This window comes from Sorex fumeus, unplaced genomic scaffold (assembly GCF_029834395.1).
Source record: "Sorex fumeus unplaced genomic scaffold, SorFum_2.1 ptg000092l, whole genome shotgun sequence".
In the NCBI taxonomy this organism is placed as follows: domain Eukaryota; kingdom Metazoa; phylum Chordata; class Mammalia; order Eulipotyphla; family Soricidae; genus Sorex; species Sorex fumeus.
Window position 1 is genome coordinate 11060274 of NW_026606149.1, and position 19814 is coordinate 11080087.

The 19814-nt window shown below is 62.0% G+C and overlaps 1 protein-coding gene across 1 annotated transcript; it reads left to right on the forward strand.

The window, feature by feature from the left end:
- The first annotated feature begins 3327 nt into the window (after positions 1–3327).
- Positions 3328–19421, forward strand: SALL3 (spalt like transcription factor 3). Its single transcript, XM_056131540.1, is given in 5 exon segments — positions 3328–3936; positions 13367–13896; positions 13898–14087; positions 14119–16775; positions 18800–19421. Coding segments are annotated over 5 exon segments (3891 nt in total). The 5' UTR covers positions 3328–3854; the 3' UTR covers positions 19232–19421.
- The last annotated feature ends 393 nt before the right edge of the window (positions 19422–19814 follow it).

The following is a 19814-nucleotide window of genomic DNA, read 5'->3' on the forward strand; positions in this document are numbered from 1 at the left end:
GCCTCACCTGCGTCGTGCCCTGCTACTTTTGACAGGGGAAGTTATCTCCGAGAGAACGGCGGCGCTTGGCCAGAGCGTTTCCAAAAACCCATTAATGCCCTCTTGGGCTGCGGCTTGCGAGCGCCCCCGCCCCCCGCGGGCTGGGAACGGCTTCCCCCTAATTGGCACTGGCCGGGCCGTTTGGGTTGGGCACGCAGGCAGAGCCTTCCGCGGATGGGAACATTCATCACCGTGATTGCCGGAGTGGCAGGTGACGCTATCAATTACCTCTTCTTACCAATAATAATATTAGTATGGTAATATCTCTGCTCAAGTGAGAACCAATTAGCGGTCACTTGTCACAGCATTACAGGCACGAAATCATGCTGGATTGAACGGGGAGCCCTAAAACACAAGTTGGGGTGGGACCAGCCCGAGGGGGGAGGAGAAGCTGTGACTCGCGGGGAGAAACACAGCCGGCTGCGGCCCGGCCTTCTGCGCGCAGGGCAGGCTGGAGAGGCGCTCCACCCGCTCCTCTCGGACCCCTCTCCGCAGGTGCGGGACATCCGCAAGCACTCTCGGCCAATCAATCTCGGAGATAGGCTTTCTGTTTTATCTGAATAAATGATACAAATTAAATCAAACACCTAATTATACGTTCCACTAATGCAAAATATACAGTATTAATTTGTAAATATTATTATCAAGCAGACAGAATAATAACGTGCCGCTTCTTTCGATGAAAACAACGGTGCAGGAGGGAAGACAATTAAATTAGATTTAATTACAGGGAAGAAGAGCAACTTTTGCTGGGCAACAGCGTCGAGGTGTGCGGATGTTCGGTGGCGGTGCCCACGTGACGCGGGCGCGCTCCCACGTGCGTGCGTGCGCCGGGCCGCTCCACTCCGGGCGCCCGAGAAGACGCCGCGTCCCCGGCGGACGCACCGGCCTGCAGAGCCGCTGTCACCTCTTCGCAATAAATCTCGGGCAGGGCCGAGCGTTCCGGAACGCTTCGGCGTCGCCTTAAAACAATTAGAAAAGTTTCCGGGCTCCTCGGAGAGGCGGGCGGGGCGCGCAGGTGCCGTGGAGGAACCGCGGCTGCCGTCGGACCCGCGCTTTCCCATCGATCGGGCCTTCCCGGGGCCTTTTCCAAGGAGGCATCTGAGAGGCGCGGAGCTGGACTCTCCGCAGGGTCCAGGGCCGAGCCCTCGGCGACCGGCGCGTCCCGGGCTGGGCCCCGTTTCCCTAACGAAATCCCCCCCGCCGTGCGTGCCTGGCACCTCCGCGGGGCCCCGGCCCGGCCCAGACCGCGTCCACGCGACGGCCGCAGCAGCCCCGGCCCAGTCTGCGGCGCGACCCGCTCCGGATCCCTGCGGAACGCCCGGGGCTGCCTCTGCGCAGAAGCCTGGGATCTCCCGGTCTCCGGCCGAGGAGGATCCTCCCAGGGTCCCCCCGGAGCGCTTCGCGCCGAAAGCACCGCCCAACAAGTGGACAGAGGCGGCGGCACGGGGGATCCCACGGGGAACTGGGGCCGGCGTGTCGGAGAGTGGCTGGCGCGCGCCGTGGGCCTCGGGGTCGGAGACGGCGGGCGAGAAGGGGCCGCGGGCGAGCGCGGCTCGGCTCCCTCCCAGGGCTCGGGGCCGCGCGGGAGCTGGGGCGGCGGCGGTGTCTTCTCCCCGCAGTCGATGGGGAAAGATGAAGAAGAAAAGAGAATTAGGCAAATCACTAAGAACCAGCCACCTGGAACCCTCAGCCCGGCCGCCGCACACGCACGGGCCGCCGCGTCCCTCGGAGACCAAGTCCCGCGGCTCGGAAACTTCCCCAAACTCCCGGTGGCCCGAGAGTCCCGCCAAGCCCGCGCCGGCCACCGCCCCGGCCCGCTGCGCCCCGCGAGCCCCTCTCGGCCCCAGCGCGGCCCAGGCCCAGCTCGCGCTCAGCCGGGCCGCCGCCCGTCCGCCGGGCGCGAGGGTGGGCGCCCCACAAACGCCCGAGGGCAGCACACGCTCGGGCCCCGCGGCAGGTCCTGCCGGGCCAAAGGTGACAGCGCCCCGGGCGCGGCGCGCGCGGCTCCCCGCGTCTTTTTCTCCCACACCTTTTCTTTTCAAAACCAAAATCGCCTCAATGAGACCGTCCGCCACCGAGGGCGAGACAAATCTGGGCCGGGGGCAAGGGGCCGCAGCGGCGGCGGGGGGCCGGGGTCACGACTCCCGCCGGGGGCGTCGCCCCTCCGCGCTTTCCCTGCGGAGCCCGAAGCTCTGCCTTCAGGAAACTTACACAATTGCAGGCGGGAGGGAGGACGCGGGCTGGGAAGCGGGAAGATTCTGGAAGGAACCAGCGGCCCAGCCGGAGCCAGGCGGGCGGCGCGGGCTCGAGGTCCCTCCTCGCCCCCCACCCCAGCCCACGACCCGAGACCTCGGGTACCCGGCTCGCGCGGCGCGAGCCGAGCGCGCACTTTTAGGGGCTGAGCACCGGCGTCCTGGCGAGGGGCCGCGCGCGGCGAGGGCGGCGGGGCAGGGCCGCGCCGGTGGCCGCTCGGGGCGGAGGACACGCGCGGGGGGAGTGCGCGGGGTGGACGCGGGCGCGCGGGCGCGGGCGCGCGGGGCCCGGGGCGCGTGCGTGCGGCCGCGCGCGGCGGGTGGTGCGCGTGCGGGGCGCGCGGGGCGCGAGGGTGCGCGGCGGCGGGGCGCGGGCGCGACCCCCTCACCTGCCCCCACTGCCTCCGCGGAAAGTCCTAGAAGGCGGCGGGCGCGCCGGGGACTCGGCGGGCTAAGGAACTTGGCGTGGCGCGGCCGGGGCCCGGGTCGGCGCCGGGCAGTGCCCGGCCCGGAAGGGGGCTGGGTGGGAGCGCGCCGGCCCCGCCGGCCCCGCCGTCCCCGCCCGGCCGCGGGATTTAAGGAGCCGCGGGTGGCGGGCGAGCGGGCGGGCGGAGGGGCCGAGGCGGCCGGGGGCGGCGGCGGGCGGGGCGGCCCCTCCGGAGTCGCGGGGCCCGGGGGAGGGGAGGGGGCGCGGGAGGGGAGGGAGGGAGGGAGGGAGGGAGCGAGCGAGCGAGGGGAGGAGGAGCCGCGCGGCCCGCGCCGCTTCCGAACCGGAAAGTTGTTCTTGCCGAAGTCCCGCCACCCCGGCGTGCGCACTCGGCTCCGCTCCGCTCCGGCCGCGAGCCTCCGAGCCGCCGGCCGCCCGCGCGGGGCCCGAGCCGGGCGCAGGGCCGGAGGCCCGGGCACCTGAGCGCGAGGCGCGGCGCCGCCACCGCCGCCGAGGACCCGGGCGGCCGCGGGTCCCCGCGCCCCGGAGCGCGGCGGCGCGGCGCGGCGCGGCGGCCGGGCGGCCGGGAGACAAAGGCGCCGGGCCGGAGCCCTGCCCGCTCCGGGAGGGGCGGCGGCGGCGGCGGGGGGGGCGCGCGCGGGGCGCGGGCGGCGGCGGCGGCGCACACGCGCTATAAAGGGGCGAGCCCGGCGCGCCGGCGGAGACGCCGCCAAAGTTTGCCGCGTGCGCCCGGCTCGGCGGCCGCCGCGGCCCCGCACCGGCCCGCCGCGCCGCAGCCAGGCCGAGCCGCGGGCGCCGGACGCGGGCGCCGCGCGCGATGCGAGGCGGCGCCGGGCGGCCGCGCGCGCCCCGTCCGCGGGCGCCGCCGGCCCCTCCTGCCCCGCGCGGCCGCTAATTGCCGGCGCGGCCTCATTTGCATAGCGCCGGGTCCGCTGGAGAGCGGCCAATCGGCGCGCCCGGGCTAATGGCCGCGCATTATTCACCCGCCTAATTGCTCGGCCCCATGCGCGGCCCGCGCAGCCGCCGCCGCCGCCCGCGCCCCGCGCCCCGCGCCCCGCGCCCCGCGCCGTCGCCGCCGGCCGCCCCGCCGATGCCGCGGCCCCGCTAGCAGCATGTCTCGGCGCAAGCAGGCCAAGCCCCAGCACCTCAGGTCGGACGAGGAGCTGCCGCCGCCGGACGGGGCTCCGGAGCACGGTGAGGGCCGCGGGCGCGCGGGGAGAAAGTTCCGCGCGCGGGGACCGGCCCGCCGCGGGCGCGCGGAGAACTTGGCGCGGCGGCTCGGGCCGGGGGCGGGCGGGCCGCGGGGGCGGGGGCCGCCGCCTCCGCGCCGCCCCCGGGCCGGCGGCCGCGCGCGCCGGTGACCCGCGGCCGCCGGGCAGCTTTGTTCGGCGCCCCGGGCGGCCGCTCGCCTCCCGGACCCGGCGCCGCCTCCGGGCGAGGGGACGCGGCGCCCGGGCCGGGCTTCATGGCCGCCGGGGGACGCCCCCTCCCCCGGGCCCGGCGCGCGGGGGCCCCCCGCACGCGGCGGCGCGTCCTGCCCTCGCCGGGCCCGGGCGCCGCGGCCCCGGGCGGCCGCGGGTCCGGCGCGGGCGGAGGACGCGGCCCCGGGCCGGGCCGGGCCGCGGGCGCGAGCGGGACCCGGTGCGGGAAGTTTGCGGCGCGGCCGGGCGCGCCGGGGCCGGGGCGGGCGCGCGGTCCCCCCCGCGGAGCCGGTCCCCCAGGATGAGAACCGGGGTGAGCGGGGAAGGAGAGCTCGCATATGGTGGGGAGATTAGGGACAAAGGCGCTTTTTGTCATGGAAATGGATTTTTGGGGGTTTTGTTTACTTCATCACATAGAATTTCTCACACTTGGTTTGTTTTGTATCGCCCTCAATGACTACATGATCAAATGAATGGATTTATTTCTGCCGAATGAGAAAGACAGTCTCCCTTCTAAAGAACGACATTGCGTCCCAGCGAGGAATCTTAAAGCGTTATTCTTGTGGGTGCTGAATAGCGCGGAGCGGGCTTCCAGCGCCGCCCAAATGCAACAATGTAAATACTTCTCGGCTTTGTGGTCCGCGTCCCGACGTGCCGCGTCTCCTTTCACTAAAGCATATTTTAATTAATAGAGAAAAGCCCGGGTTCCGCGCCTAACGAGGGGGCACTGCTATTCATTTTGGATTCCACGGCGGGCGCGCTGAGCGCCGCCGCCCGGGCCCGCAGCCGCGCCGGGGAGCGCGGGGAGAGCCCGGCCTCTCGCCCGAGCCAGACGCGCGCCGACGCGGCCGGGAAAGTTTCCCGCGGCCGGCCGAGCCCGCGCCGACAGCTCTGTTTCGAGGCCGGTTCGGGCAAAAGTCTTCGGAAATAGTTCTTTCCGATTGCATCCTCCCGTGCCTGCATGTTCCCGGAGCGTAGAAGCGAGTGAGCCTGTGCGTGGGGCCCCGGCCCCGCTCCCCGCTGGGGACAGAGCGAAATGGGGTAGAGATGTGTGTGTGTGTGTACGTATGTATATATATGTGTGTGTTTGTGTATATATATATTTATATATTTAAGATGCATGGTGGTGAAAACCAGATCGCTCCCACGTGAATCAGAGGTTCTTAAATTTTTTATTTTGTTAGGTGCAGTGGAAATTATCCCACAGTGTGTGAAGTTACAAGTGAGTTGTGCTTTAGTTTACAAGGTTTTAGAAATGAAGTAAATAATTCCTTTGTATCTCTTCGGGCGTGACATATTAATTAAAGCGGGGAACGTTGGCAGGCAGTAAAATGGTTGTGAAAAACAAATGTGCAAAAATTTTAGAATGCTGTGGGCTGGGGAGGGGGGACAAAGGCACCACCACATTAATCTACAGTGAAAAGATGAAAGCAAGATGGCTATATTTTTCAGACTGGTTTTCGGGCGAGCGATTAAAAAAATCACTCCCCCGAAATAACCCCAGGGACAGTCGCCCCTATCATTTACACGATGAAGTATGATGATGTCTTTAGGAGGAGAAAAAAATGTGCTAATGGTTTTACAGAAAGTTCTAAAGCTATTTTGTTGTCAAAAATTATTTTAAGGGTGCCCAAGACAAACCGTGAGGAACTACCTTTTGAAAATGCAAATTAATTACTCTTGCTTCTGAAAATTTTGAAACAAGTGTGGCAGGGCTTGAAAACTCAGATAATGTATGCCACAGATAATGAGATCCTTTGAGCTAATCAAACAGTTTTGTTCTGAAGAAAATTGATTCTAACTTCCCAGGGCAGAGCAGCAGCTATGCTCCTTCCAGGGACTTTGAAAGGTGCAGCTTTGCTGTCCTTTATCAGGCAAAATACAACTTAGTGGGGACGTATTCTGTTGTCCTCGGAGAGAAAGTGTGCATTTGGGGAGGAACAAAAGGATATTATCATTTAAACAACTCCCATTCCCTGTTTCTGTGCTAGCACTAATTGCCCGAAGTGTGTTTTCATTTTCTTCCGACCTACAGTCCTGTGGTTATCTCAGAGCTCCGTGGAAATGTGGTGAGCATGTGATGTAAGAATGTACCGGTCCCAGGCTGTGTTTAGAGGGAGGAAGGCGGGCAGCGAGTGCGTGCTTTCTCTTTCATCTGTTAGCCTGCGTCCGCACTGTGCCCACCCTGACAATCGGCATTCCACACGGAAACAATGCGGGAGCCACTTGCTAACATCCAGGCTGAGTGTTTTCCCTGAAACAGGAAAGGTAAAAAGTAAGGGGGTAGGGTGGGAGGCGGGGGGGGGGGGGCGGATGGAAGGGAAAGAAGAATTTGCAAATGTCCAAAAAAACAACATTTAAAATTTAATCTGTTGAAAGGGACGTGAATTGGTGGTCAACCAAAAAGGCCAATAAACCCCTCCCTTGCACTGAAAGAGCTGATCATGGAACAATTAGGGGTTTTATGTACATTTCCAACTTCCACAACATCTGCAGAATCCAATATCGTTAGATGTGTTCGGAGCCAGAAAAAGAAGAAGGTAGGGCCAACAGCAGGAATTACTTAGCAAGCTGATTGTTTTCTGTGTGGGAGAGGATGGCTAAAGTGGGTCAGGTTTCCTCTGCCCTGCAACCTCGAAGGAGGTTTTACCTCCCTCCCAAGGTAGTTCCAAGAACAGTCCTTGGTGGTGGGGGCGATTCAGGAAAGATGCCGCCAGTTTTTCTGGTCAGCGCTGACCGCCTGCTGAAATTCTGCATTCCTAGATGGAAGTGTTGGCACAGCCTTTTATTTTGGTAAAACAAAAATCCCCTTAAGTGCTAATGAGATTATGTAGCATCCTTTAAGACTGAGAGAAGGGTCGGTTTTGAATAATGCTTATGGCGGGAGGGGTTTTGTTGTTTGTTTCCTGTGTGATCTCTTGACAAGCTGCCCGAGTAAAAACACACATGCCTTGGTTGCACGGAGGAGGTGAGACTTGGCCTGCCAGGGTGGGGGGCGTCTGTATTAAGCGGATGCAGGTTTCAAAGCGCATCATATCTGTGTCGAAATGGAATGTTTCTATGTCAACTTTAAACAAACTTCTTTTTTTTTCCTTTTTATTTTTTTTTTAACCATCCCTAAGCTTTTCCTCTGGTGCTTTCAGCACGTGAATTGTCTGGTTTAAAGTGCACTGAACTCTCTGATTTTCAAGCAAATAAGGGCAATCCCATACTGGAAATGTCAAAAACATTGAGGTAGTGAAGTCATTGGGGAGTGCCTTGTGGGTTGGAGGTCATCCAGGCCGAAACCTTGTCCCGGGGTCCAGGGGCCATGCTGGGTGTCCCTCAGTCCTCGGGGGCTGCCTTTTCCAGCCCCCCCCAAGTCTTTTTCCTGAGGGTGCCCCTGTGTGTATGCGGGGCTGGGAGCAGAGCCCGGGAGGTGGGCAGTTGCGTGCTCTGACAGGCCTTGCTGGTTTAACCTCTGCCTGCTCTGCCCTGCACCGTGGCCAGTGGGTGTCAAGCTCATAATACAATTAGTGCATCTGTGCTGTTGACCTTGGCAACAGGACGGCACAGTGTTCTATTAAGTCTTAACACTGGGTCTGAGTGTTAACAGGAGCCCGCGAGAGTGCTCTGTGCCTGCGCCCTGCTTATCAAATGCCCATCTCGTCGGCACAAGTGTTTATGGTTCCTACGGAAGGGGAGGCGGTTTCCCGTGCCCGCCATTGCTCTCAGGCTGTGATTAACCCTGCAGGGACACTCTCCCCTCCCCGGCCCCAGCCCCGGCCCCCGCCCTGGCCCCCCTCCCCCCGCCCTGCCAGAGCTTTTTACACAGCATTTCTTTTTTCTTTTTTTCTTTTATTTTTTTTGCACGTGGGTAAACTTCACCCCAGACACGGCCCCCTGCTCTGCCAGGGTGACACACAGTGAGGGCATGTTAGGAAGACCCCAGCGAAGCGTCTCGGGGATCATGCCTCCCACCTGCTCCTGGCAGGGATGTGGCACTGCGGTGGCGAAGGCACCGGGCCAGGCTGGAGCTGATGTTTCCTGTGCAGTGACCAGTGATGGGCCGCAGACCCTGCCGTGTGTGCCTTCCCGGGCCTCAGGTTTCCTGCACCTGAGAAGCGTCTCAGCCCCAGTGACCCACACAGACCTGCCTGGGCCGGCCGACTCCGTCTCCCGCGCCACCCAGAGCGTGCCCCATGCGCCTCGTCTCCTGCTAGCAGCCTGACCTACACTCCGGGGCCTGGTCGCTGTGGAGGGCCACAGGCCTGCACAACCCACGTCCGCGGCTCGGACCGAGCCGGCCCCAGGCACACGGGCATGCAGGCACCCAGGACGCAGCCGTCCAGGGGGAGCACGTGCCTCCCACCCCTGCCATGCCGATGCAGAGCGGCCTCCGGTTTCTGTGGGGACGTCAGGGGACCGTGCCACAGGTGGTCGTCACTTAACCAATTTGAGTTGTGGGCCGCGTGGCGGGAGCCGGCGTGCGGTCAGGGCAGATGAGCGTGGTAAGAGTGCCCCCCACCGTTCACACCCGTGCAGGCCGCGGGCACCAGGACACGGGCCGCTGGCTGGCATTTCTTCCACATTGTTCCACCCGGCGGGGGTCTCCCGGCGGAGGGGCTGTGTGGGCCTCCCGGCCCTCCGATTTCGAGCTCTCCCCAGGAGCTGAAAGGAAGGGCTCGGCTGGAAAGTAAATGTCTCTTCACCACGAAGGCAAACTTAGACGTGCTTTCCAGACCCTTCGGGGTAGGAAGGAGGCACGGGGGCGCCCTGTCCTGGCCCCTGCGCCCACCCATCGGTGGCCACAGCGCCCCGCATGCAGGTCCCCAGCTTCTGTGGGAGCGCAGCAGGCCCCACCACGTCAGCTGTGTGCCGGTGACGGGGCCAGGGGCAGGAGCTTTCCACAGAGGGGTCCCCAGGCAGAGGCCCAGTGTGTCCCCATGCCCTGTACTGTCCATGGGAGCCGAGTGGGAGCCCCTGACCCCCAGCTGCGGTGGAGAAACTCAGAGCCAAGCGTCCGTGGTGGCTGAGCGGGGCTGAGGCAGAAACCTCAGGAGAGACGGCGAGGTGTTTGCTCCTGGCTCCTTCGGAGGCCGCCCTCGCACTGACGCTGACCTGCGTGGGCAGCAGTGGCCTCCCTGGGCAGCTGCTGCCGTGCCTGGTCCCCCTCAGAGGGGAGGTGTGACGTGGCGCGGACTGCCCCGCCACAACCTCACCGCTCCCGTGCGGACTGTCTTCTTCGCTGAAAAGTCAGTCTGTGGAAACGCCTGTGACATCCACCAGGGTCACAGCGCTTGCTTTCACCACCGGCCCAAGAAATCATTTCCATTTGCACAGAATTAATTTCTCGAATCGGTACTTTCTGCCGTGGTGGCAGAAGCTCCCGTCCGTGTGCCATTGCCTTGGAATACAAAACATCAGCTGTCGTAAGGGCTGGTCTGATGGGGCCTGTCTCCGGGACCGGCCAGCTTCAAATGTAAATTTCACGTGAAGACGGTTGAACACTTTCGAGTCCGACATGACATGACACCGGCCTGAAAGACTCTGGCAGGAGAGAGCGTTGGAAGTTACAAGATACAATTGGGAGCTGCTGCGCAGGCCACCCCAGGGGCTTCTTGGGCCAGAACGCATTTTTTAAAGGGGAAATAACGCCAGATGAGCCCAGAGTCTTGAAGGGGATGATGGGGCCGCCAGGGCTCTGGGCCGAGTGGAGCCTCCTGCCGCGTCTTCCCGCTGTCCTGGGGGAGGGTCCCTCTTCACTGGGAAACCCCACCCAGGCACACAGGCTGCTTTGGCCGGCCTCCTCCGAGGGCCACAGAGTTTTGTCATCTAAGAACGTCCTTAATCTCTGCAGTGAGATTTCTCACTCCCGGGTGAAATAGTGCAGCAGGGCCTGGTTTTCTCATTCTCTCTTTGCATTGATCCTCTAAGACTCTCCGAGGACTGTGTGTGCTTCTGCATTCCCTGGGATGCTGAGCACGTTCAGATTCTGGTAGTGGCACCTTCAGAGCAAGAGCAAATGAGAGTAGCAATTTAGTGGCCAGGCCGTGGCATTTTCCACAAACTGCTTTGAAAAAATTACGGGCGGAGATTTTAAGTTTATACCCAAAGAAATGTGAATTATACTAAAGAAATTCCTCCCCACTAATAATGGCTTTTAAAAATGTTTTCATCACAAGGCAAATTTATTGTGAAACTTCGTGAAATACAGGGCTTACCTGTTTTGTACCACGTTAACCCTCACTGGTAATTGTGGCTTTTTAAAAGATGTTTTCGTCACGAAGCAAATTGTGAAACTTCGTGAAATGCAAGGAGTATCTGTTTTGTACCAAGTCAGCAGATTCACAGGGTCAGAATGATGTTTTTACAATTTCCTTCCTCGATTTTAAAGGAATATAAGTGAAAGGTGGTTTTGCTCCAACAGAGAACCTTCCTTGTGTGAGGGTAATTATCACTATAATTGCATTACATAAAATGACCAAAAATGCTCACAGATTCCACACTCAGATTCTTCAGCTTCAGAAACCTGTGTAGAAGGAAAGGGGAAGGTCATGGGGATGTGTCCATCTGCGGGATTTGGAGCTGAACTCTAAAAACACTTGGCACATGAAAAACCAATGGGCTTGTACAGACCTATCTGTAAAGAGAGATTTGTTTGGGTTGCATAGATGTTTGAGGAAAGCCCAGAATAAAATGCATACAGTCTCCATTTCACATGCCAGAGTTTGTTACAAAGACAATCTGGAAAATGTTCGTTTGTAAAGATCTGATTTATTTACAGTTAAGTAAATTAATACTTCCAACATTGGATGCACTTTAAATGGTCCAGAAAACAGCCTAATTTTAAACATTTTCTCAGTAAATTTGCCCTAGAATGTTCCAAATAGTGTTCTTTGAGTAAGATATATGCTGCCTAATCATGTAAAGTTGTAAACGCATATACCAAGTGATTTTTCTTTTTATACCACATAAGAGAAAGTTTAACGTCTCATGAAATTTTATTCTTGGCATTTTTCTCCTTAAAAATATTAAAACTCTTTGTGAAGCTTGTGGCCAGTCATTGTCACGACAGCTTGAAACCCAACGAACTTCAGAAACGATTCCCTTCTGTGCAGTTCTCATGGCTTTGATAGTTTGGTATAGAATAACATTGATTCCAACTTGAATGCTTAATGAAGGCAAACTTTTTAATGGCTGTTTAGGCTTTTTAAAAATATATATATATATATGTGGGGGGGTCCTCAGAACATTCAATTATTACAAAGACATTTAAAATGAGTTTCCTTTGCATTTTTGTGTTCATTTTTAGAGTATGTGAGTAGGATTTGAGATCATCCTATTTCTTATCAATCATTAAAAGAATTATTTACCTGAAAATCTTAGGCCTTTTTTTTTTTACCCTGTTCCATGACCTTAGCAGGTTTAAAATTAGATTTTGCATACATTGAGCAAAGTTCTCTGAGTATTTATTTTGTTAATGTGCCTATCTGTGGTATAAATCAAGTGTGTCTTTGCTTCCAGCGATACTCAACCTCATTACAGATACCTATTACATTCCTTCCTTCATACAGTAATGAGACTTCTTGCAGGCTGATCTTCAGAACTGAATTTAGTTTAAAAGTCTAGCAGGGCTTTATGGGCTGCAAGCTCTAACTTCTTTTCCCCTTCAAATGGTTTAGCCAGTTAAGAAAATGCTAATTGAACACTGCTAATAATTTTTTAAAGGCATGTATAAATTACCTGGAAATAATGGCCTCATGGAGAGCGGCAGACCAGCCCCGAAAAATATTTTTACTTTCCTCTCCAGTCGAGGCACTAAATGATCTTACCTTTTTTCTCTCATTTTTTTAAGTTAGCTTTCTTGACTGAAGTCAGAGCAGAACGATTCTCTCCTTGAAACCCTGAAAGAAAAATTAGCAAAATCTGCCGCAGACAAGGAGGTGGTGTGTGGGGGAGGTGCCTATATCCAGCACTTGCAGGGACCCCCAGCTTGGACGTTTTGTCCCCACTCGGCTCTGCCTGCTGGCTCCGGCACCCCATCTGCAGCTGGACCAGGCGCGGTTCCCACTGGGAGCGTCCAGGCCCATGGGGCCCCCGGCCACTGGGAGACATGCAGCCGCCCCCAAATAAGAGGGAGCGTGCTCCTGGCCGGCTATTTATTTGATCAGGTGTGAATTAGAATTGTTCATTAAACAGGGTTGTTATTCGGCATAAGAGGGTTAGGGAAGTCAGGAAGTAGCTGCCTACAACAGTAATTAAACATGTGTAACCAATTAGAGGGTTTTCCACTACGGCACAAGCGTATAATTTGCTAAGTCTTTCTATGAGAATAGATGAAAATAGGTACAAAAAGTGTGCCGACTGCAACATTCTCATGTTAAACATGTCAACATAAATGAACTTTAAATATATAATTTCTGGTTTGTTAACAAACTGCCGAACTCTCTTGGCTAATAACAATAACATATAATTTCGGTTCATTTTGCCAAGAAATATTGCATCTGACAGAGCCAATGAATTGTATAAAACATGATTCCTCCAGGCCCCGGCTCGGGTGCGGAGGCTCCTTGGCAAGCCCTGGGGTGCGGGAGGCGGGTGGGTGGGTGCGTGCGTGGCGCGCGGCCCTGTGGTCCCCGGCGCGGGCGACTCCCCGGTGCCGGCCGGGACGCAGGCCGGGACCCTGGCGGGGACCCTGGCCGGACGGCCGGGGCGTCCCCGGAGCGCCTATCGGCCGGGGCAGATAATAGATGCCGGTGGCCGGGCCCGCGCTGTCAGGTGCTGACGCGGCTTGAAAGGTTACGGATGACTTTAGCAATGTTAAGCGAACTGGCAAAGGCATCTCTAATTTTGCTGGAAATGAGGAGGCCCGTCGGTAAAGGGGAATCCTAATGAGCGGCTTTGTACCCGGCAGACAGGGTGGCTGCGGGTTGTATGAAAATATTGGAAATCGATGGCTCGTATGGAATTTCATTAAGAGGCAGCCTCCGCCGTCGATGGGGCCTCATAATTTGATGGATGGCGCTCGGGAAGTGATGCGCCGGCGGCCGGGGCGCGGGCCGGGCGTGTCCGCTCGCGCTGACCCCTGGGCTCTCCTTCCCAGCCGCGGGGCGCGGGCCGGGCGTGTCCACGCGCTCACCCCGGGGCTCTCCTTCCCGGCCGCGGGGCGCGGGCCGGGCGGGCGTGTCCGCGCGCGCTGACCCCTGTGCTCTCCTTCCCAGCCGCAGGCGCAGCCGCGGGCCCCGGGGAGGCGGCGGACGAGGCGGACAGCGGCACGGACAGCCGCAGCGGCAGCGAGGAGACCAGCGTGTGCGCGCAGTGCTGCGCCGAGTTCTTCAAGTGGGCCGACTTCCTGCAGCACAAGCGCAGCTGCGCCAAGAACCCGCTGGTGCTCATCGTGCACGAGGATGAGCCCGCGCCGCCCGCCGAAGACTTTCCGGAACCTTCCCCGGCCAGCTCGCCCGGGGAGCCGGCCGACGGCGAGGCGGCCGAGGAGCCGGCGCCGGCCGAGGGCAGCGCGGGTGGCGAGGCGCGCGCGGCGAGCGCGGGGCCGGACGCGGAGCCCATGGAGGTGGCGCCCCCCGGGGAGCCGGGCCCCGCGCCCCCCGCGGCCCCCGCGCCCGCCGAGCCGGGCCCCGCGGCCGCCTACCGCCTGCCCAGCACCAACGTGACGCTGGAGACGCTGCTGAGCACCAAGGTGGCCGTGGCGCAGTTCTCGCAGCCGGCGCGCGTGGCGGGCGCGGCGGGCGCGGGGGGGCCCGGGGGCGGCGGGCGCGCTGCCGCTCATCCTGGAGCAGCTGCTGGCGCTGCAGCAGCAGCAGATCCACCAGCTGCAGCTCATCGAGCAGATCCGCAGTCAGGTGGCGCTCATGCACCGCCCGGGACCCCGGCCCGCGCCCGCGCCCGGCCCGCTGCAGGGCCTGGCCGCCGCCCCCTCGGGCGGGCCCCCGCCGCGCGCCCCCGGGGCGCCCCCCGGGCCCGCCCCCCGCCGCCGCGCCCGCGGCCCCCGCTGCCGCCTTCGAGGGGCCCGCGCCGCCGGGCCCGCCACCCCCGGCCCCGGCCGGGCCCGGGACCCCGCAGGCCCCGGGTGGGGGCCCCGAGCCCGGCACCGCGCCCCCCGCGGCCTCCCTGGGGGCGCCCGCCGCACCCGCGGCCCCGGGCCCCGCACCCCCGCCCGGCGCCGCCACGCCCCCCGCCCTGGGGCCCGCGCCCCTGCTACCTCAGACCTCGGCCAGCAGCGTCATCTTCCCCAACCCGCTGGTCAGCATCGCCGCCACGGCTAACGCGCTGGACCCGCTGGCGGCACTCCTGAAGCACCGCAAGGGCAAGCCCCCGAACGTGTCGGTGTTCGAGCCCAAGGCCAGCGCCGAGGACCCCTTCTTCAAGCACAAGTGCCGCTTCTGCGCCAAGGTGTTCGGCAGCGACAGCGCCCTGCAGATCCACCTGCGCTCCCACACGGGCGAGCGGCCCTTCAAGTGCAACGTCTGCGGCAACCGCTTCTCCACCAAGGGCAACCTCAAGGTGCACTTCCAGCGGCACAAGGAGAAGTACCCGCACATCCAGATGAACCCCTACCCCGTCCCCGAGTACCTCGACAACGTGCCCACCTGCTCCGGCATTCCCTATGGCATGTCGCTGCCCCCGGAGAAGCCCGTGACCACCTGGCTGGACAGCAAGCCGGCCCTGCCCACGGTGCCCACGTCGGCGGGACTGCAGCTCCCGCCCGCCGTGCCGGGGACCAGCGGCTTCTCCGACTCGCCCAGCCTCACCCCGGCCAACCGCTCCCCGCAGCGGCCCTCTCCCGCCTCCAGCGAGTGCCCCTCCCTGTCCCCCGGCCTCAACAGCTCCGAGTCGGGCCTGGCCGGGCCCGCTGAGTCCCCGCAGCCAGGCCTCCCGCAGCCGGGGCTCGGCGGGCCCTCGCTGCCCAAGGCAGAGCCCCCGGGCCTGGCCGGCAGCTGCGCCAGAGCCGGCGACGGGCCGGCGGGCGGCGCCCTCGCCACCCTCGCGGAGGGTGGCCAGGCCCCGGGCCTCTGCAGCCCCGTCCCGCCCGCGGGCTCCGAGCCCTTCAAGGCCAAGTTCCCCTTTGGTGGGCTGCTGGACTCCATGCAGACCTCGGAGACCTCGAAGCTGCAGCAGCTGGTGGAGAACATCGACAAGAAGATGACGGACCCCAACCAGTGCGTCATCTGCCACCGCGTGCTGAGCTGCCAGAGCGCGCTCAAGATGCACTACCGCACGCACACGGGCGAGCGGCCCTTCAAGTGCAAGATCTGCGGGCGTGCCTTCACCACCAAGGGCAACCTGAAGACGCACTTCGGGGTGCACCGCGCCAAGCCGCCCCTGCGCGTGCAGCACTCCTGCCCCATCTGCCAGAAGAAGTTCACCAACGCCGTGGTGCTGCAGCAGCACATCCGCATGCACATGGGCGGCCAGATCCCCAACACGCCGCTGCCCGACGGCCTCCAGGACGCCATGGACGCCGAGCTCGCCTTCGACGACAAGGCGGCCGAGGGCCTGGGCGGCTTCGATGAGGACCTGGACGAGAACTCCATGGAGGAGGACGCCGAGGCCCGGGAGGCGGGCGCCGACCCGTCCAAGCCGCTCCTGGCCTTCGCCGCCGGCTCCTGCCCGCCCTCGCCCCCCTCGGTCATCTCCAGCATCGCGGCCCTGGAGAACCAGATGAAGATGATGGACTCGGTGATGAACTGCCCGCAGCTGCGCGCCCTCAAGTCCGTGGAGAACGGCTCGGGCGACAGCGACCGGCTGAGCAACGACTCCTCGTCGTCGGCCGTCGGCGACCTGGAGAGCCGCAGCGCGGGCAGCCCGGCCCTGTCCGAGTCCTCGTCCTCCACGCAGGCCCCATCCCCCGCCCACAGCAACGGCGAGAGCCTGCCGTCCAAGTCCCCGGCCCTGGGCCAGGGGGAGCCGCCGGACCTGCCGCTCAAGACCGAGCGGCCGGACAGCCCCGCTCCCGGGCCCGAGAACGGAGGCGCGCTGGACCTGACCGCCGTGCACCCGGGCCGGGCGTCCGTCAAGGAGGAGCCCCCGTTTGGCCTGCTGTTCCTGAGCCGGGAGCGGGGTAAGTGCGCGCGCAGCGTGTGCGGGGTCTGTGGCAAGCCCTTCGCGTGCAGGAGCGCGCTGCAGATTCACCTGCGTAGCCACACCCGGGAGCGGCCGTTCGTCTGCGCGGTGTGCAGGCGCGGCTGCTCCACCCTGGGGAATCTGAAGCAGCACCTGCTCACCCACAGGTGGAAGGCTGCTCAGGCCCCTCACCTCGGCTTTGCCCTAGGTCCCGGCCAGAGCGCCCCTAGCCTGCTCGGCAGCGCGGCGCCCGCCGCCGTCAAAATGGAAGTGAACGGGCACGGCAAGCCCCTGGCGCTGGGCGAGGGCCCGCCGCTGCCCGCGGGCGTGCAGGTGCCCGCGGGGCCGCAGGCCGGGATGAGCCCCGGGCTGGCGCCCATGCTGGCGCCCCCGCCGCGCCGCGCCCCCAAGCAGCACAACTGCCAGTCGTGCGGGAAGACCTTCTCGTCGGCCAGCGCCCTGCAGATCCACGAGCGCACCCACACCGGGGAGAAGCCGTTCGGCTGCACCATCTGCGGCAGGGCCTTCACCACCAAGGGGAACCTCAAGGTGAGCGGCGCCTCCGCGGGCTGCTCCGCTGCGGGGCGGGGGGTGGAGAGAGAGTGTGCTGTGAGCGTGTGGGGGTGTGGAGGAGGCGGTATGCTGTGTTTGGGGTGTGCTGTGTGGGGTGTGTGAGTGTTGTGCTGTGTGGGATGTGTGTGCTGTGTGAGTGTGTGCTGTAGGGAGTGTGCTGTTTGTGAATGTGTTGTGTGTGGGGTTGCTGTGGGTGTGTGCTGTATAAGTGTGTGCTATAGGGGGTGTGTGCTGTAGGGGGTGTGCTGTGTTTGGCGGGTACTGTGTGGGATGTGTGTGCTGTGTGTGTGCCCTGGGGGTGTGTGCTCTAGGGGGGTGTGCTCTGTGTGTCCTGTGTGTCCTTGGGAGGTGCTGTGTGAGTGTGGTGTATGGAGAGTGAATATTCTGTGTGTGATGCATGTGCTGTACGTGTACAGTGAAGTGTGTGTGTTCTGTGGGAGTTATCTATGAACATACCACGTAGGACTGTGTATTACTGCATTTGTGTTGTTACCACGTGTTCGGTGTACGCATGTCTACTGTGTGTGCTGTGGTGTGTGAGGGATGTGTACTATGTGTGGTGTATATGTACCCTATGTGGTGTATGTGTGTACTGCAGCATGCGTCCTACATGTATGCCGGGTGTGTTACGTGTGTGCTGTGCATGCATGGGTGCTGTTCACATGTACTATGTGGCGAGTCTTTGCCATGTGTCTGCTGTGTGCCACGTATGTTCATGTTCCATGTATGTGAGCCTTGTTGTGAGTCTGCCGATTGCATGTGTGTGTTTGTACACCTGCCTGGGTGCATGTGTGTTGTGTCTGCACACTGCTTGGGTGCTTGGGTGTTGTCTGCACGCTTCCCCAGGTGTGTGTATGTGTTTGCACGCCTGCCCAGGTGTGTGTCTGCACATCTGCACAGGTGTCTGTGTGTTTGCACAGGGGCCCGTGTGTGCAGCGTGTGCACTCTGCACTGTGCAGGCACGTGTACTTCCTCGCAGTGGACATCTGCTGCCTCTGGCTGTGTGCTGAGGGGTCAGGGACCGGTCCACACTTGGCTCTGGGTTAATGTGGGGAGAGCCGACCCAGTGCTTGCGCACGATCCTGAGACCGGGGCCCGTGCGGTGCTCCCCGGGGGGCGTGTGCAGGGACTGTGCTCTCCTGAGCAGAGCATGCAGGGTCGAGGGGCAGCTGAGCCTTGGGTGGGGCCCGGCACTGTGGCCCCTCAGCGCTGGGGCCTTGTGGACCTTCCTCCGGTGCATGTGCCCTCAGGCACAAACGGTCCGTGGTGGCTGCTTTGCCTCTGCAGGGGAGGGAGCACGTCGAAACCGCCAGGGACAGCCCGACTTTGGCTTCCTGGAGAGACGCTCCCAGGGCCCGCCCGAGGCTGAGCGCATGCGGCATGGGGTCGCCACTGTGCCTAGTCACCTGCCGCATCCATTTCTCTGAGCGCATGTGGGGGTGGGCTGGCCACTGTGTCCGGCTTACCTGCCGTGTCCAGCTTTCACGCAGAGGCTGAGTCGCCGTGTCTGGTCACCTGCTGTGTCCAGCTCTCAGAGACTGAGCGCATGGCAATGTGGGCTGGCTGCTATGTCCGGCTCACCTGCTGTGTCCAGCTCTCGTGCAGAGGCTGAGCGCATGCAGCGTGGGCTGGCCACTGTGTCTGGTCACCTGCCACGTCCGTCTCTCAGAGGCTGAGCGCATGCTGGCGTGGGCTGGCCGCTGTGCCTCGTCTCCTGCCGTGTCCATTTCTCAGAGCTCATGTGGGGCTGGGCTGGCCCTTGTGTCCAGCTCACCTGCCGTGTCCAGCTCTCATGCAGAGGCTGAGCGCATGCGGCATGGACTGGCTGTCGTGTCTGGCTCACCTGCCGTGTCCAGCTCTCGTGCAGAGGCTGAGCGCATGCGGCATGGGCTGGCCACTGTGTCCACTCACCTGCCGTGTCCCTCTCTCAGAGGCTGAGCGCCTGCGGCGTGGGCTGGCCGCCATGTCTGGCTCACCTGCCGTGTCCCTCTCTCGTGCAGGTACACATGGGCACGCACATGTGGAACAACGCCCCTGCCCGCCGTGGCCGCCGCCTGTCTGTGGAGAACCCCATGGCGCTGCTGGGCGGGGACGCCCTCCGGTTCTCGGAGATGCTGCAGAAGGACCTGGCGGTGCGTGCCATGAACGCAGACCCCAGCTTCTGGAACCAGTACGCCGCCGCCATCACCAACGGGCTGGCCATGAAGAACAACGAGATCTCCGTCATCCAGAACGGGGGCCTCCCCCAGCTGCCCGTGAGTCTGGGGGGCAGCGCTCTCCCTGCCCTGGGCTCACTGACTGCTGGCTTGGACAAGTCACGCGCCGGCGGGAGCCCACCCCTGGCCAGCCTGGACAAAGCAGGTTCTGAGACGGGGGCCAGCCGGCCCTTTGCCCGCTTCATCGAGGATAACAAAGAGATTGGCATTAACTAGTATGGCCAACGTCTGTCCCGTGGCTGGCCACTGTGAAGTGTGGCCAGGCCGAGCTGCCGGCGGGGGCCTCCCTCCAGTGGGCCCCGCAGAAACGCACTTGTCCTGTGGCTGCGGCTGGCCTCGGCAGCCTGCCCGGCACGTCTGCACCGTGACCTTGAGTGTCCGTGGGGACGCTGCCACGCTGTGTGCGCGTGCATGCAACCCCTGCCAGCCAGCGGCCATGCTCTCGGGCCTTGAACTTCGCACACGGTCTGGGCCGGCGGGGGGACACAGGCACGGTGACCCCGGGCAGTGGGCGGTGCGCCCACTTTGTTGCTGCGGCCGCAGGATGAGGACGGCGGCCGGTACGGGACGCTTTGTACCGCACAGGACACCCGGCTATGTGAGTTTTTTTTTAAGCAGATTTGTTTCCTATGGATAAGTGAGTTATTTCCACGCAGGCAAATGTGGCGTTCTGTTGGGAAGGGATCGCATGCTTCCGTGTGCAAGTACCTGTCAGTACGAACCTTTTTTTTCCTTAATTTAAATGTCTGTAGCTGCTATGTGGACAGTGGTTCTAGTGTGGTCTGTAGCCCAACAATTG